This window comes from Myotis myotis, unplaced genomic scaffold (genome assembly GCF_014108235.1).
Source record: "Myotis myotis isolate mMyoMyo1 unplaced genomic scaffold, mMyoMyo1.p scaffold_m19_p_9, whole genome shotgun sequence".
In the NCBI taxonomy this organism is placed as follows: domain Eukaryota; kingdom Metazoa; phylum Chordata; class Mammalia; order Chiroptera; family Vespertilionidae; genus Myotis; species Myotis myotis.
The window spans coordinates 59,078,294-59,097,230 of record NW_023416401.1 but is presented as its reverse complement, the minus strand read 5'-3'; the positions used below and the strand labels follow the sequence as shown (position 1 = coordinate 59,097,230).

The 18,937-nt window shown below is 41.5% G+C and overlaps 1 protein-coding gene and 1 pseudogene across 15 annotated transcripts in view; both read right to left on the bottom strand.

The window, feature by feature from the left end:
- The window catches only part of NCOA6 (nuclear receptor coactivator 6), a 137,202-nt gene that overhangs the window by 28,469 nt on the left and 89,796 nt on the right, over positions 1-18,937 (bottom strand). For 7 of the 15 annotated variants that reach the window (XM_036321067.1, XM_036321063.1, XM_036321062.1 and 4 more), the window contains 4 exons: positions 14,044-17,031; positions 11,122-11,190; positions 7,816-7,852; positions 3,020-3,168 (listed from right to left, as the gene is read on the bottom strand). In XM_036321067.1, coding sequence (XP_036176960.1) covers positions 3,020-3,168; positions 7,816-7,852; positions 11,122-11,190; positions 14,044-17,031 — 3,243 coding nt within the window. Of the gene's footprint in view, positions 1-1,882; positions 2,169-3,019; positions 3,169-3,251; positions 3,292-7,815; positions 7,853-11,121; positions 11,191-14,043; positions 17,032-18,937 lie in introns of those variants that run through there. The other 8 variants (XM_036321071.1, XM_036321064.1, XM_036321072.1 and 5 more) reach the window with 8 other exon arrangements.
- LOC118663849 lies at positions 17,571-17,670 on the bottom strand (annotated as a pseudogene).

The following is an 18,937-nucleotide window of genomic DNA, read 5'->3' as shown; positions in this document are numbered from 1 at the left end:
GGTGGGCTTTGCTTTACTTTCAAGGAATTTTAGAAACTGAATTTGACTTTGCTCACTTCATTGGGCTTTTTACTGTACTACTTCTAGCCAAGATTTCTATTTAATTGCAAAAAAATTCTGAACATTTCCTTTCAAAATTTGCATGTCTGGTTTCTAAATGATGCTACAAGAACGCAGTTTCAGACAGTTATTGTTCAGGGTTTTTCTCCCATAAGATATATCTAATTATGTCTGTTCATTTGCATTTCCACAATAACAACACTTCTGTTTTAAGAATATCTGTACACTCTGTTTTTATTATTTATTATTTTTATTTTTATATATATTTTTTATTTCAGAGAGGAAAGAGAGAGAGACATAGAAACAATCAATGATGAGGAAGAATCATTGATCAGCTGCCTCCTGAATGCCCAACACCAGGGATTGAGCCCACAACCTGGGCATGTGCCCTGACCAGAATCAAACCATGACCTCTGGTTTATAGATTGACGCTCAACCACTGAGCCACGCCAGGCAGGCCACTCTATGTTTTTAGATTGTTGCTTCTCAAGTCACTGGCTGTGGGTACGGTAGTGTTTTCACTCCACTTTGCTGTCAGAGGTATCTCAGGGCCCCACAGGGACACCCACAGCTGCTGATGACTACTAGTTGCTATGAACGTCCCTAATATCAGCCTATTTTCCTTGGTTTCTAACTTATGCATTGAATTTCATGTTTTTAACTACTGATCCTTTTCCCTGGCTGAAAATATAACACAAAATTATACACAGAAGAGTAAATTAAGAATGATAAGGGAAAAAGAATCATTTCTGTGTTAATGGGGAACTCATCATGCCAGGAGAAGAACTACTCATTTGCATATTTATAAAAAACACTTCAGATCAAGTACAATTTCTGTGTTTGTAATTAAAAGTGTGTGTGTGGGAAATCCAACCAACCAAAAACAAAACAACCGATTAAAGCATGACCTATCAACCATGTGGGCCTCCCTGAACTTGCCCAGAAATCATCCATCCCACCTGCTCCAAGCTGGCAGTCTAGTCGGCCTCAACCAACATAATATAAGCAAACTGTTTTCACAGCAGAAACATGATTAATGTTACCATTTCCTCAATAACACAAAAGTACCAATACTTCTCATAAACTGCTCATAATATTTCTTAACTTTCAAGATTCTTGTGAAAAACACACACTATTTCTGATTTTGTTTCTGCATATATGACTAAAATCTTATGAGTACAAAAAGGCAAAATGCTTTTTCTCTTCAAAACTTTAAGAAGTGATGCTGCAGGAAGATATTCCAGGTCCCCAGTACTACACATTTCCAAGTTTGAGAACCATAACTTTTAGAATCCAGCTTGATACTTTATGATCACTCCATGGATATGCATTCAAATACAATCATAGGAAAGTTATTTTATGGCTTTGGTTCATATTTGGATACAACATAGCTGGCCAAATTATATATTTATGCTTTAATTTGGATCCAAGAGCTCTAACACTTAAAAATCCAAAGAGCTACAGCACTCATTTCTGATTTAAAAGGTAACTTACCCTAGGACAGTTAAGAACTGATAACGTGAGTGCTGATGTGGAGATCTGGGCACAATTGGGGTCTGGCCAGAGCTCTGCCATCCTCTAGGGAGACACTCAGCACCCCTCTGAAGATCACAAAGTCATTATGGCCTCTCCTAAGCTATTTGCTAAACTTCAAAACATGTATGGGGCAGGTATTCTAACATGACTATCATCACTTTGGAATAATGTCCAGGTTAAGTATACAAGCCTATTCCCCACCCCTTTTCTAAAACTGGTTCCAGCTTTCCATCTCTTCTTGGGATTACACTCAACCAACTGAGCAACACCGGCCAGGGCCATGTTGACACTTTTAGACTTTAATTCTAATGGTAATGAACGGTAATGGTAAATCATTGAAGGGGTTTAAGCTAGGATAGCAATAAAGATGGAAAAAGTGGATGAATTTGGGCCACCTAACAAAATCAGCAGCTTTTTGTGATGGATATGAGAGTGAGGGAGAGAGGTGCCAAGGAGGACTTGCCTAATAATAGATGGTGGTCCCATTCACTGAGGTGGAACAATGGCAGAGTACCACCTGGCACTGGGGTGAAAATCACAAGTCTGTTTTCAGACATGTTGAATGTGAGGTCCTGTTAAGGATATACATGCAGTTATCTAAAATCTCGAGAGGACTGTACTAGAAATCAATACATGAGTATATGAAAGGTTCTAACTGAAGGGAAGCATGAATAAGTTAGGGAGAAAATATAAGTTGAAGAAAAAAGACAACTTAGGATTGAAGTTTGAGGAAGGCCAACACACAATGTCTGGGTACAGGGACTAAGAAGAAGCAGTCAGCGTAGTCAGAAAACTACTGAGAGTTCTGGGTCATAAAAGCCAAGGGCAGAGTTAATTAAAAAAGGAGATAATAGTTAACAGAGAAAACTGGTAGTGTAATGGTATTGAGAAGATCTGAGAAGGTGGGATCAAAGGCAAAAGTGGAGGCATTGGCCTTCAACTTGAGGAGGGACAACTACTCTATTATAGTAGGAGCAAAGGACGACATTGGTAGATTTATGTCTTGGTAGTGAGAGTAGAGGGATTCTATTTTTTCTGGGAAGAGGTGAGAGTCTCTGCTGAGAAGAGAGGAGAAAGTAAGGGTTGTAGGTTTAAAAACAGTAGGGAGGGGGGAAAAGAGAGTTGATTACAGAAACATAGAAAGCTGGCTGGGCCATGTTATTGAGGACATATCTGAAGTCGTTGGTGATAATGAATCAATCTGCCTGTTATGTTCTTTTCTAACAGTGCTTGCTGTTCTTGTGTACGTATACAAAAAACACATAGTTAAATGAACTAACAAATAAAGGACCAAACAGAAGACAAAGGAACTTGACAGGTTTGAGGAATAGATGCAAAGATGAAGGACAAAGTCCTCTGCTGCTGTGATAAGGATCCCATTCTTCTATTTGACCTACAAATAGTACCCACACCCACTGCTAACCTTTAGTAGAGCTGGAGGCTGAAGCAGGCCGAGAGGATCGCTTCCGATGTCCGTTTTCCACACTTTCAGAAGCCACAGTTGGTTCTTCAGTTCGGGAATTTCTCCGACTTGGGGTTTTGGACTTTTCAATTATCTCTTTGGGATCACTGCTGACAGACGGAAGCACAAAGTTTCCAAGGAGGTGAGGGAATCAAGTCACACAAAAACGGGCTCTTCAGATAAGAGTTTCATTCATAAGGCAGGAGAACTATATAGTCATTCTGGAGAGAACCCTGGGACAATGAGCACAATTCCTTCTATAATTAAAATTTAAAAGCGAGTCTAACTTGTTACATTAGTAAAAATAAGGATTAAAGCATAATGCTGGTGAAATTGTGGAAAACAGGTAAAAGACATTGGAACGTCACACAATCACCCAACTTCCTCACCCATTTCCTAAGATAATATTATTCCCCTTCAAAAGTTAATAGTAACCTAAAATCTAGAAATTACTAACATATGCTGGCATTTACCATGAACCTGGTGTAGTTAGACAGTAACTTATTACAAGTCATATTACAGAAGAATATACATGGGAATATATTCACAATACACTGATGGGTATATTGATTGTCCCTATTTAAATCCCCTTTTTTAGTATGTGAAGATTTTAAACTGGTAATATCCAGTATTATTGAGTATATAGGGACAGAAACTCCTGATGGAGTGTAAACTGTCTACTGCAATGGTTCTCAATAGGGGGTAGTTTTGCCTCCTTGGGGACATTTAGCAATGTCAGGAGACATTTTTTTTATTGTCATTTTGGGGTAGGTGGGAGGTGGATGCTATTAACAACTTTAAGTGGCACCTACCAGGTTGCCACTAAACATCCTATAATGCATAAGACAGCCCCGACTCCCAATAGTTATCTCATCTAAACTGTCAGTAATGCTGAGGCTGAAAAACCCTAGTGTAATTCTCTGGCTCAGCAATTCCATTTCTAGATGCCTAAGGAAACAAATCTTTTTACAGAGCTCTAATTCCACACCAGGTTGTCAAAGCATTTTATTCATATTAATGAAAACAGAGGACATAAATGCTTAATAACAGATCAGTTAATTAAATCATGGTACATTATATGCAGTCATGAAAAATTATGTTGTAAAGGTTAATGATAAAAATTGTTCATTGAGACTTCTGGTCAAGATGATGGCGTAGGTAAATGTGGTACTGGAATCCTCCCAGATACAACCAAATTACAGAACAACCATCATTCAGAACTGCCTTAAATTTAGATGAATGTAAGTCCACAACGAAGAATTTAAAGAAGCCACATCGAGCCCTATCCAGTTTGGCTCAGTGGCTAGAGCATCAACCTGTGGACTGACAGGTCCCGGGTCTGATTCTGGTCAAGGGCACATGTCTGGGTTGTGGGTTTGATCTCCAGTTGGGGGCATGCAGGAGGCAGCTGATCAATGATTCTCTCTCACCATTCATGCTTCTATCTCTCTCTCCCTCTCTAAAATCAATTAAAAAAAATAAAAAATAAAGAAACCACATCAAGACTGAGCTGATAGGCAGGCACCATAGCTGAGACTCCATCAACCTGGCTTACACCGTCCACCCCTCCCTGGTAATTCCCCGAGGTTTTGTTCCACACAACCTGGCCTATCCAAGCAGTTTCCTGTGTGTTTTTTTTTAAATATTAAAAAAAAGAAAAAAAAAGGATAAAAAATCTATCTATATAAAACCCTAATATGCAAACAGACTGAATGGCAGAACAATCGAACAACTGGTTGCTATGACGCGCGCTGACCACCAGGGGGTGCGCGCAGAACATGGCGAGTGTCTGCAGCAAGTGACAGGGTATGGAATATGGTGGGCGTTGGCTGTGGCAAGATGGTGGAGCAGGTGAGTGGGGCTGCCAGACCAAGGTGGGGTGCCGGTCACTGTCATTGGGGTGAGCCTCTGGTGGTTACTGAAAATTCTTTGCTCTGGTGCGCCACGGTCCTGCCCAGCGCTCACATCTGCTGCTGGCACCAGCCCCGCTTGCATCTGCTGCTGGAGCCTAAGCTGCTGCTTGCATCCGCTGCCAGCACCCGGTGCAGGATCGGATCGCCCCACAGGACTTCTCCCCCTCCCCCTGCTCCTGAGGGGCGATCAGGGCAGCAGCCGCTGCTCGCACCAACTGATGGCTCTGGCCCCACTTGCACCTGCTGCTGGCGCCAGCCCCAATCACTCCATGCCGTCAGCAGGTGCGAGCAGGCGGTGCTATCAGCACGTGGGAGCGGTGGCGGGAGTGGGAGCAGGGCTGCCAGCAGATAGGGAACCGGGGGCCGAGGCAGGAGGGGTGGGGCGGGGGCATGGAGGATGGGCCGAGACCCGCCCCTGTGCCCACTGCAGCCTCGTGGCCCACAATTCCTTTCAAGGTGCACGAATTCATGCACTAGGCCCCTAGTATGAGTAATAAAATGGCAATAAATGAGATGGGAGGGAGGTTGGAGGGATGGTGAAAAAGGTGAAGGGATTTAGATACTAATTGGTAGTTACAGAATAGTCATGGGGATACAGAGTATGAAAGAAAACATATATGCATATATGCATAGCCCATAGACACAATGTGGTGAAAGCTGGGGCAGAGGATAGGCAGAAGGGGGCAAGTCGGGGAAAATGGAAGACATCTATAATAGTGACAACAATAAAAAAAAAACTGTTCATGGTATCATAGTGAGGAAAAATGCTACCAACATTATGTATAGTATAATCCCATTTTCGTGATAATATATATTGAGTATATACATAACTGCATATGAATAAATGTGTGTGAGATATACGTGTGTGTGTGTGTGTGTGTGTGTGTGTGTACAATGAATAGCATTTATATAGGGTGTCCCAAAAAATGTTTACACACACTTTGAATAATTATAAAGCCTGGGTTTATTTGTGTTTGTTGTTGTTGTTAATCCTCACCTGAGGATATTTTTCCATTGATTTTTAGGGAGAGTGGAGAGAGAGGGAAAGACAGAGAGAAACATCAATGTGAAAGAAGCACATTGATTGGTTGCCTCTTGCATGAGCCCTGACCAGGGCCAGGGCCTGAGGAGCCTTCAACCAAGGTATGTGCCCTCCACCAGAATCGAACCCAGGACCCTTTGTCTGCAGGCCGATGCTCTATCCACTGAGCCAAACCAGCTAGAGCTATAAAGGCAGTGTTTATTAAAATACATATCATTTTTATTAAAATTGAGCTATCAGCTGTTAAAGTGTGTATACATCTTTGAAGACACCTGTATATAAACACTATACACAGTGAATATTGTTGAGTCACAGGAATACTGGCTTATTGGTAATTTTCTTCTTTGTAATTTTCTGATCTGTTCACTCTTGCCAGCGGACCCTTTGCTAGTGGCACTATGCCTGGGAATTTAGCCACCCTGTTCATTATCTTAGTTTTATATGTAATGACTGCCCCAGAAGCCAAGCGAAGTCAAGGAGAGGTGAGGCTGAAGCTGGGGTGGAATTACAAGTCAGAGAGATTTACACATCCTTTTAGAAGCGGTGAAGACGGCTTTCTGGCTGGGAGCCCAGAAAATGGTCATAGCCTCCGAGGAAGAAAGATTTCTAATGGAAGTGCCTCTTTCTCTGTCAAAACAAAAGCCACAGCAATACTGTCCTGGTGTTTATATGATGAATGTTCAGGTAGCTCTAGAAACAAATACCCAAAGGGTGTTTTTTGGTCTGATTATCTTCTTTCTCTAGTCACATAGTTGGTGTATGCTTGAGAAATGTAAATGAATTCAATTATTAGCCCAATACAAAAACAAAAAGCCTAGACAGGCACAGCAGAAATAGCAATTTTAGAGCCAGAATAACAGGGGTCAAGTCTTACTATGCATTTATTGGACATGATTTGTAATTCTCTCTAAGCTTCAGATTCTTGATCTATAAATCTCATTCACAATATGTTAGTGAAATGTGAGGGCTCCAGAGTCAGGATGCCTGGGTTTGAATCTCAGCTTCACCATTTACTAAATCTGTTATCTTGAGTAAATTAGCTAACCTCTCTGATCTATACATTCCTTATCTGTAAAAGAGAATTTACTTTCCCAATAGATACTGTGAAAATCAATGAGGTAATACATCTAGGAAGCTTGTAGTTCAGTGCATGGCATGGAATAGCATTCAAACAAATACTGGCTATTACCACCACTTCCCAGGGTCAATATGAGGATTAAATGACAGAATGATTGTGAATGTGTTTTACAAACTAAGTTGACGTACAAATATAAGAAATTGTTTAAAATGTTATCTAGTGCAATCCTACACTGAAAAGGCATGGCTTTTTGAAAACAACAATACTCCTCTCCATGGGGCTAATGAGGTAGAAGCCACAGTTGCATTTCATTTTGTTAGGTTATGTGAGACAGCATAGAAAACAACAAAAAAAGCATGGGTTTTTGGGGTCAGACCACGCCGGGCTTTTTTTCTCTTCTGCCTTGAGGATCAAACAGCTATACTTCAGAAGGTGTTGCAAGGATTATTATTAATGACTATGATAGCAACAGCTCCTATATACTGGATATTTACTATTTACTCACTATGCTGAGTGCAGAACATATTATCTCATTTAGTTTTCAAAACAATCAAGAAAGATAGAAATTTAGCCACCAAGTTTGATTTCAAAAAATGTCACCTCTGAAAGGTTAGGACTCATGACAGCTCCCTACTTTAGAAGGGGTTTCAAGGCTAAGAAGCAGATACCCTTCAAAGAGGCTTATGCCATATTGATGCTAAGTCTGCAGAAATGATCATCTTACCTTTGTCCAGAGACTATGGCAGCATTTGCCTCAAGTTCTGTAAAAAATACAAAGGACAGAAATGAGATGTGGAAGTGTATGGTGTATATGTCCACAGGGAGAAGCTAGGTGTCCACAAGATTCTGAATGCCCTATTTAGGCTAACATGTCTCAGTGCCCAGCAGTATCCTCACCCTACGTGATATAGAGACAGAGCTGGCAGTCATAATTCAGTTGTCTGGGGCTTAAGACACATACTTGGTCTATTTTTATTTTTACTCCACACTGTGAAATAATCCTGTTTGGATCAATAGAACTAAATTCACACTGCCTGGTTCATATTCCACCCAGGTATAATTGGTTAATAAAATAAGCCTCTTTCTCTCATGTAGAAGAGATTTGTTTTCATTCTTAATATTTATTTCCAGCCGAAACCGGTTTGGCTCAGTGGATAGAGCGTCAGCCTACGGACTGAAAGGTCCCGGGTTCGATTCCGGTCGAGGGCATGTACCTGGGTTGCAGGCACATCCCCAGTAGGAGATGTGCAGGAGGCAGCTGATCAATGTTTCTCTCTCATCGATATTTCTAACTCTCTATCTCTCTCCCTTCCTCTCTGTAAAAAAATCAATAAAGTATATTTTTAAAAAAAATTTATTTCCACTCTTTTGACACTTCTTAAAAAAAGACAGTAATCTTTTAATATGTCTTAAAATCTATTAAGAATGCATTCTCCTTCAAAGGACTTCCTCATGGAATTTTAGAGGGCAGACAGCTTTGCTTTGAGATATTGCCTATAGACCCCATTATGTTCCTGTTCTTCAACCTCCTAGCAATGCCCTCTCCAAGAAAGAAAAACCTCGGTAATTTGTCTATCAGCCTTTTGCTTAAATAAGCATCCTATGGGTTTACCAGGCACTTCTTTCTCAGCTCCAGCAGAAAAACATCTTTTTCCTACATTATATGCCTTTAGGTAGTTCCATCTTTTCTAAAGACTTCCCGATGCATTAGATAGCAGTGATCTCTCCTGACTCTGGTCTCCTACAGTCCTGTCCCTACTTTTAGATAATTCAGCAACTCATACTCAGTGTACATGTCTAACATACCCGATTGCTTACATGGTAATCTAAAGGCAATGAAGCCTAGAGTGCCTAGGTTAAAACTGTGACTTCATTACTTATTAGCCATGGGACCCTAAACAAATTACTTGACCTCTCTGTGCTCAATGCCTCATCTGAAACCACTTTACCCACTTCAAAGATTAAATGAAATATCACATATAAAAATTTTAGTACAGCACCTGGTGCTTAGTAAATAACTCAGTATTAGTTATTATTATTTTTAAGTAATTTATTTACAAAATTTTAAATTTGTCTTTATTGTTGAAATATTACAGATGTTCTCCTCCCCACATTGACCCCCTCCACCCGACTCCTACCCCCTAGTATTAGTTATTATTATTGTTGCTATGATGCTCATGTTGATGCAACTTCATGCAAGGGGGCTGGATTACTCTGCCTTTAATGCAAGATGCTGGCAGAAGAGAATCTTTGCTTCTTATTTGCTCCTAAGCTCCCCATATCTGACCCATATAACATGGAAGCCCCTCCCTAAGAAACAGATGCCAACTCATTGAGTCTCTGCTGCCTTGCTGGCTCTGCTGGAGCAAAGAAACTTAGGTAATGTGCTCAAAAATGAAAATGGCTTTGTCAAAAGAGGGTGATTACAAAAAAATCTTGATTAGCTTGATCTTCTGGAACAAAATTCAATACTATCACAGTTAATTCATGTAAATCGGGATCAAACAGGGTTTGGTGAAGGCAATTAGTGGCTTTGTGGGTATTTTAAGGAGATTCATCTAAGTCAAACTCTGAAAAGGAACAGGATTCTTGGGCCAGTTATTTTGAGGAGGACATATGATACTGTAAAGCCCATTTTCTGGAGTAAAAATTTGGGACAGGAAACAGAATTCCCTTCCCTTTTTTAGTTACTCCTTTTCTCACCAAAAATGAGGTTTACCATCATAACCCTTTATCTAAATAATCTGTTCCATTCCCACATATGTCAGGTATCATGTGGCCAGATCAGCCATGGGCAAACTACGGCCCGCAGGCCGGATCCAGCCCGTTTGAAATGAATAAAACTAAAAAAAAAAAAAAAAAAAAAAAAAAAGACCGTACCCTTTTATGTAATGATGTTTACTTTGAATTTATATTAGTTCACACAAACACTCCATCCATGCTTTTGTTCCGGCCCTCCGGTCCAGTTTAAGAACCCATTGTGGCCCTCGAGTCAAAAAGTTTGCCCACCCCTGGGCCAGATGGTAGCTAAGGAAGAGTCTGGGTGGTTAAAATGCTTTTGTTCATTTGTTCAGAGGCCTGATTTTATCAAGAGTGTGCAGTAGAAAGTCCTGTCACACAGGACAGAACACCCTGAAGCAGGTTTAGAACATAATCAATCACAAGTTATACCTCACTTTCACTGGCTTACACACAAAATTAAACATGATTGTGTTTCTTGCTTACAAATGTTGTCAAGTGTATCAATTGTGCTGTGAGATTCTAACCTACTTGTGGAAAGCAATCATACGTCTTTTTTTTTCTGGTACCCCTAGAATGACCTACAGTGACAATGATGTGGGCAAGACTAAACTACAACATATCTATGTTATTTACCTGTTTGGCAGTCTAATCTATGAAGGCAGTGTTGTTATTGCCATCAAGATCCGCATGCATTCAGAGCTGGCCCAGCATCCCACAGCAATTATTTGTCAGATTACTATCGACTTCACTTTCCAAAAACACCATCCTTAGTGCTATTTACAGTATCTTGATCATGAGAAGAAACTTAATGCCATCCAGAGATGACTGAAATGACTCTGTTTCCCTGAAGGCATTGCTACCTCACTGTAGCAGAGGTTCTCAAAACAAGCCTCCACTCCTGTCATGATAATGCAATTACTATCTTAGTTTGTCACCTCAGTAAGTACCATATTCTAGCCAGTCAACTGCCAGCTATGAATGTCAGGGTTATGGAACAGGGTGAACTCTGCAATGGAAACCACCCATGGCTGGGCGACAGACAGACAATGGGCACTGAGATGCTCTTCTTGAGTTCCCTGGCTGACACCAGGAATGTGTAAGAGAGTAAGCTGGTTGGGGGGAAAATAACCTCAAATAGTACTTCACAAGCTCTGCTATTAACCAAAGACTGCCCTGAAGCAAACTGATTAAGATAGTTTCAGCCACTTCCTGGCACATTCAGGACAGCAATAGTTCCTTCACTTGTAACCCATTCCACTCTGAGAGTTTTTTCCAAAGTGCACCTTACCTGGTCTGGCAACAGACCCCTGCAGTGCTGTGGCTGGAGTTTCCTTAGGGACTAAATTCTGTGAAGGGGCTAAGGCAAGAAAAAAAAATACATAGGTCTTTTATTTTATTTCCTAAACAAAACAGAAAGCATTGATTGAATCAAGGTCTAAGCAACTGCTGAAGTATATATACTCTTAGAACACAGTACTTGAAGTTGACTTTGAAATTATATTTCAAAACTTACTTAAAAAATTAACTACTACAACACTGAGTAATAAAGACTAACACTAGGGATACTTGTTTTTCCTTTTGTGTGTACAAAGATCAAGGAAGGAGGTGGCTATGAGAACAATAGCACTCATAATTTTTGCTTCTTGGGGTTAAGTTCTGTCCGGTGTTTTAAAAACACAAAAGTATACCTTAGTAGGAAAACCAAACCACTTTCAGAGGAACAATGAATTACACCATTCACCCTACCATTTAAAAAATTCTGTCTCATCCCTCTAAAGACTATACTCCTTGAGATTTGAAATGAACCATATAATTTATTTTGTACTTTCCTACAGCACCTGGCAAGAGCAATGGATAGAAAACAGGTATTCAATTCATACTTAAAAAATCAATTTGATATGTTATTTACTTATCTGGCAGGTACCAAGAACTTACTAGGGGCAAGGCACTGTGCCAAGCACCCTTAGAGACCAAATTACATCCTTTCTTCCCATAAGGAATTCAATCTAGTATTAAATATAAGATATACATATGTGGCACGCTGGAATGCACTATGTTATATGGATTCATATAAAGTGCTATGGGAGTCCAAAGCATGGGAGATCAATTCTAAACTGAGAAATCTTAAGGTACACTAAAGGAAGAAACATAAGAATTAGGTATTTGAAGGACAGACAGAACGTAGGCCCTTGAAAAGGAATGGAATAGAATACACAATATACTCTAGAATGGAAACTTCTTGAGTCATACAGTAAAGATTAAAGGGCACAGATATGCCACAGTCACTCAAGGGTATGTCCTCCCATCCTGATACTTCAGTCTAACATCCTAGATAAACTGCAGTAAGTTTTACCCGCCTATGGAAATGATGAATTTTGTAGATTTCTCTCCCCACCCTGGTAAAAAAAAAATGCACCTTAATGCATTTGTATTAAGAATTTTTGTATGCTTATTTGATAAAGTTTAAAATTATAACTTCTACTTTTAACTCCAGTATTGCTTTCTCACATTTTCAAGGTGAAAGCACAGCAGCCCCTTGAAAAAAAATGGAAACAATCTTAACTAAAATTAAGAACTTCCCAATTGCTGGTTCATCTTCCCAAGGCTTCCACATTTCTCTAGGATTAAATATGATCCAGATATAATCACCTCATCATTATTTTCTTGGTACCAGAGGGAAAAGTTCCCTGGAAGGAAGTAGAATGGAAACATTTAATAGCAGAGACTATATGTAAGTAATATGAGGTTGCTTTTTAATCCTTAGGGCTCACCTACCTCAGTAGAACTAGAACCAGAACCCTACAGCGCTGAGCCCTGTGAAGTCTCTTAGTGAACTCCTTAAAGGCCGTTCTCCCTCTCTGTGTCTTGAACATTGAAGTGAAAAGGCAGAGAAGGGGAACTGACCTTTCCAGAGCTCTATGAGGCAGTGTGCTGGCCCCTTTGTGCTAGCTAGGCTCATTGAATCTTTGTATAAACTCTGTGAGGCAAGAATTACAATCTCCATTTTACAGGTGAAGCACATGGGCTTACAAGAAGTTAAGGAATTTATCCAACTCTGATTGGTAACCAGTAGAGCTAGAATTTGAACTCTGATCTTACCCTGAAGCTTGTGTTCTTTCTGCCCCTTCTCCTGGGTGCTTACCACGCAGGGGTAGGCACTCGAAGCATTTTGGCTGCATAAACAAGATAGGCACTATTAACTGGCCTAGGATATAGCAAAGGTCCTTCCTAGCTTCTGTACCACTTAAGATTCACAGAAGGAAGAACATGTGTGTGTGTGTGAGGGGGATGAGTGCAAAGGGAAGAGGGGGAAGTATTAGGAAACTATGCTTCCATTGTTAGGCCACTTTAATACAGGAAACAATCTGGATTAGATACACATAAACGGAATAGACTAATTTATAGAGACTGCATAAAAAAGAAACATAACAATTTTATTACCATTTACTAAATTATTACTATATTCTAGTTTTGCGCTAAGCATGTTATATGCATCATCTCATTGAATGCTTACAACTATTATTGTCCCCATATTACAAAGAAGGAAACTGAAGTTTGGAGTGGTCAAGGAACTTGCCTAAAAGCACACATATCTGGTAAATGCTGGTGCTGTGATACCAACCCAAGCCTGTCTCTTAAGCACTTTGTTTTGCTCATGCCTATTATCATGAAACCTGATTTTCTGGAGCAGCAGTTTGGATGGAATAGTCTCTGGGACAGAGTCGAGTGAGGAAGGGGCTAGGAGAACCCTGCTCTGAAACTGTTGAGAGCAGTTTTACCATGGTAAGGAGAACCTGCAGAAACTGCTGTTTACATTTCAGGGTCAATGTCAAACTGGAGGCTAACAATATACACTTTAAACAAATACTGAACTACTCTGAGCTTCAGTCTACTCACCCTAGAATGGGGTTAGGGCTACCTAACATAGTTTGGTATGAAGATGATGTGACATATGTAGAAGTTTCCCTGTAAAATGGAAAACTATATAAATGAAAGGCATATCATTATCTCAGGACCGCGTTAATCAATGTAAACGTAACATGGAATTTAAAAAATATATTTCCCCGATGTACTTCCAATAAAAGAAACACCACTATTGCCACTGAGCCTATTCTTCTTCCTCCAAGTAGAAAAAGAACCATGCTTTCTCTTGTGGGATAGGTCATCAACAAACGGACAGGAGGAGATGATGCCAGGCCCGAGTACATACCTATGCTGGGAAGCAGCTCTGGATGGGATCCCACCTTCTCCTCCACTAGGCCACCTGCAAGTGGCTCAGATGCTATGCCAACATGATTGTTTTTTGTAGCTGGCGCCGCGGAGATGAGCTCAGAGGGGACGAGAGTGGTTACAATTGAGCGTACACTGGTGGGGAGGGTACTGCCAGGTAAGCTGGGTCCTGCTGAGGTGGAGCCCGAGCCCATGGGGCTAGAGGTCACTTTTAGCAGAGTGGGTGCTGGGGGCGTTGGGGTTTTACTGTCCAGTTCTGTGGGTAACTGTTCTGTTCCCACAAGCCCTGGAGCTGTGGTCTCAACCCCGTGACCTTCAGTCTCTCCATCTGCACCGTATTGCTCTTCCCCTTTATCAAGAGAGCCTGTAACTTTCTTACATGCCTTGGTTAGCAAAATCTGGCCGATTTTGTCCACTTTTCCTTTGCCCTTACTAGATGAAACTGGGCTTCGCCGGTTGACAGAGGAGCCTGGACTATTGGTCAAAAGTGGAGAAACCATTGTAGTTGACTGTGAAGAGGGCAGAGTGCTTTGATCTGCTGAGGTGCTCACCTGAGGACTAGCCTCATCTGCATTCAATTCTTTCACTTGCTGGACAGGGGGATGAGGTGGGACAAATGGAGTTGTTGTACAAGGCGGGGAAGGAAGCTGAACAGGGGTGGCTCGTGAGTTAAGGACCAAGGGTCGACTTGTATGTATGCTCGGAGCAGGGCTACTGGAGGGAGCATTAGGCGGTACAGGAGCAGAAGAAAATTTTATGTTCTGAGGTATGTGTAATGAGCCAACAACTGCAACGGAGGGAGGCATCAAGCCAGAGTTGGTTGTCAGTGGGGCTGCAGGAATTGTGCTTGGCTGTGATCCTTTCATAACCTGAATTATTGAAGATGAATTGATAAAGACAGGTGTAATGAACTGAGGCCGGGCATTAGACTGAGCAGCTGACTGTCCCTCAGAAACCATAACCTTGCTACCCACATTGGGCATTGTGACGACAGTTGACATTAGTGCAGATTGCAGATGAGTTGGCAGAGCTGCTGATGTGTTAGCTGAAGTTGTGATGGGATTGGAAGTTACAAAAACAGTTATCTGATTTGGGGGCAAAGGAGTGGAAATGGAGGAAGAGCTGACAGGTCTTGAGATTACTGGAGGGATGCTTGGTGCAACGTTAGAACTGACCTCACTCAATTCTGTATGAACAAGGGTTGAACACGGCTCATGACTATGAGGTAAATTTAGGGAATTTGAGGGTTCTTTAGAAGACGGATCCTGCAGTGTGGGAATGACAGATGCTTTTTTCAGATCCTCCCCAGAAACTACTGGAGGTGTTACTTCTACATCTGTAAGCCCAGGGGGTTTTATGGTCACGTTAGGAGCTCCAGAGTTGTCAAGAAGTTGACTTAATGATGTTGGTGCTTCCCTCATAGCAGGTGACACCAAATTTTTGTTCTCTTCGACGCTGGGAAGTTTGTTAGGATCCAAAGGTTGTCCATCTTTTTTGGATTGATCTTCAGGGACAACCATTTTAACTTCTTGGGCAGGTACTGCTTTTAGCTCAACGTTTACCTGCTCCTTCCTACCCTGGGAATTCTGGCAATCACTGTCCTGAGGCATATTCAAGCTCTCCTTGTTATCCTCGAGAGTGCCCCCCATGGCAGCCACAGGCATGGTAGAATTCTGAGGATTCAGCCCACTGTTGTTAGGAAAGCTCCCAGGTACAGGGGGGTTGGTCAACGGAGTGGGACTGACCAATACATTTCTTGGCAACTCCACGTTCTGTAACAGGGCTGCATTTGTCTGAGAGGCCAGAGTAAGTTTAGGGGCTTTTGAATTTTGTCTCCCAGGACTTGGAGTGGTTTTCCTACTGGACCCAGGACTAGACCTACGACTGTTGCTTGGGCTTGCCCGTTTTGTTGCTCCAGAATTAGACTGCTTTCCAGAATTCACCACCACAGAATCTAATTTGTGAGTCTGTGGGGCAGCAAAATTGGAAGGATTATTCATGGTAAGATTTGAAGGTGCTTGCCCGATGGCCTTCAAAGTTGTTGGATTTAGGCCCTGTTGATCAAAGCCCCTGTTTAGATTTGGCCTAGGAGGTAAAGGAATATTAATCTGTGGGGGAAACAGTCCTGCTATAGAGGCATTGAGTCTTTCTGGTGACAGACTGATCTCTGAAGGTTCTGTGCTGGGAGGGCGGTTGTTGGGTGTCTGAGGATAGTAAGGCCGGGGGCTGGCTCTGTTTGGTGTTTTAGGCCGAGATGTTTGTGTTGGAGCAGCCACATTTGGAAAGTGGTGGCCATGAGAGCTGGGCAGGGAATTTATAGGGGGTTGCTGGGGAGTTGCACCTTGAGTTGCTGGAAGGGGTGATGGTCCAGGTTTGGGCACTGTCATCATTAACTGATTCTGGGAAACTACTAAATGTGAAGGCATGTTATTTGGGCCTCCTGAGACAGATGGTATTTCACTGCTACTCGCTTCAGGAAGTGAGGACATCTCTCCCAGAGGTGAGCTGGAAGGATTCTGTGGGTTTTCCTGATATACTAGTTTCCTTGAATTGCTTCCCAAAGGAGTATTCACAGGCATTGGCATTCTTTGTTTATCAGGTGACGGTGGCACTTGCAAACTGACCATGACAGGCATACTGCCACTCTGTTGCATGGGCATTCTCTGGGACTCTGGGTTCAGGGGGCCTCTTGGGGGATGGACGTTTTGGGAGACTGGAAGCCTAACTGATTTGGGGTCCTGCTGCATCATAAGCATCATCATCATTTGTTGCTGCTGCTGCTGTTGCTGTTGCTGTTGCTGCTGCTGAGACTGTGGCTGACTGGGAGGTGGTGGTTGCTGCTGCTGTGGTGGTGGCAGTTGTGGCTGTGGCTGCTGCTGTGATGGCTGTGGTGGGGGTGCCACATGCTGCATGAGCTGAGGAGGCATCTGCTGAAGTGGCCTCTGTTCAACTGGTTGAGAAGGATAACCTAAAACAAGCCCCCAAAATCAGGGAAGTTAGATTTTTAGCAAGAAAAGCTTTGCTACCTTCAGAGTATCGCCAAGCAATACTCATTTAGGCAACACAGACTGTGCACAAACAGCTCAGGCATGCCCGCTCCCAGGGGGGATGGGGAAGGCCCCCATTATTTGACATAAGCCAAGGGCACACTGCTTAAGGAAGCAAAAAGCATAGCATCAACTTGAGTTCCTCAGTCTTTAGGGTCTCAATGAGGCATTACTACTAAGATTCTGATAGACAATCTGTGTCATGCACTACAAGTGGCCGATTTTATACATTTAGATGAAACGAGAAAACATTTAGATGAAACGAGAAAAGCTCCATCAACAGCAAGAAGCTGACCACCCAGCATTGGGGTCTCATGCAGGCATAAATATTTCACTTTATTTGTGAATGAAGTAAAGCAATTAGGATTCACTTTTTCAGTTTAATTAATTTTCTGTTCAGATTAATTTTTTTAAGACTTGGTTTTGTTGAAAACACCAGCATCGAAGAGAGCCTTTTTTTTGTTTTATGGAACGCTTCACGAATTTGTGTGTCCTCCTTGCGCAGGGGCCATGCTAATCTTCTCTGTATTGTTTAGTAAATGTGCTGCTGAAGTGAGCACCAAGATAGCCTTTTAAGTCTTTCTACAGAAGTAAAACATAACATTCTAGGATTCAATTACTTAAGAGGAATTTAAAATTACTCTAATCCATTGGCTCCACACATCATGCTGCATCCCTCAGGTTCAATCCTTTGGGGGAACCCAACTGAAATAAACTGCCCTTCCAACATAAATCAGTTTAATAAATAGTTGGAGCTAATAGAGGTTGATATACACATTGAAAATAAAATGAGGGCACTGAAGATTTTTTTAGTATATTAATTTTCATTTATTTTCTTACATGCTAAACTTTATTTTCTATGAATCCATAACTGGAGAATAAGTAAGCCAGAAGCATAGTCCTCAGGAATAAAAAATAATTTCTTATCAGCCAGTGTGGTTCAGTGGTTGAGCATCAACCTATGAATCAAGAGGTCACAGTTTGATTTCCAGTTAGGGCACATGCCTGGATTATGAGCTTGATCTCCAATGTGGGGAATGCAGGAGGCAGCCAATCAATGATTCTCTCTCATCATTGATGTTTCTATCTCTCTCTCTCTTCCTCCCTTTCTCTCTGAAATCAATAATTTCAAGAAAAGAACTCTAAGGGACAATGCCCTATAGATTTGTAGAAGGCAACATCTCAAATGATTCTTTTGTGAAGATTTTATTTGGCATTTAGACCCCAAACCTTACATCATCAATCGAAAGGATGAAAACATTAACCAAGAATAAAGGTAGGTTAGTGGGAAAAAGTGGGCATATAGTTGTGATACAATTTCACAAACTAGATTTATTCCACTGTTGCATGAAAAATACATTTGGAAAGTTTTAAGAAGGTGCAGGAATAAGAATGGTTGGCTCTGGCATTGGAAGAAATGCTGGCTCAAGATTTTCAGATAGCTATCAAATGCTGCTGATCCACAGGGTCAGACCCTGTGCTCAAGAGTGAATTAAAATCTTCTGGCCAAAGAGTTCCACGGTACCAATGAGTACAATGTGCAGAATCCAGCTGTGAAGATTTTTTAAAAATCCTTTTTTGTTTTAGGCTCAAGTAACTTCTTTACAGTTATAAAGTCAATAACATGGCATTTCCATAGGTTTAACTCAGGTTCCCATGTTAAGAAAATTGTAATTTCTATAGAAGCCCCTTGATGTCAGGGCTATAACACAAATGCCTTGTATTTTTAAAATCAGGCCACCAGACAGTATAGTAAATAGCAAAGAACGTAGCATAGACAATACTGCAGCCTCTCGAAAGTAACAGCAAAGGGCATGGCTGCTATAA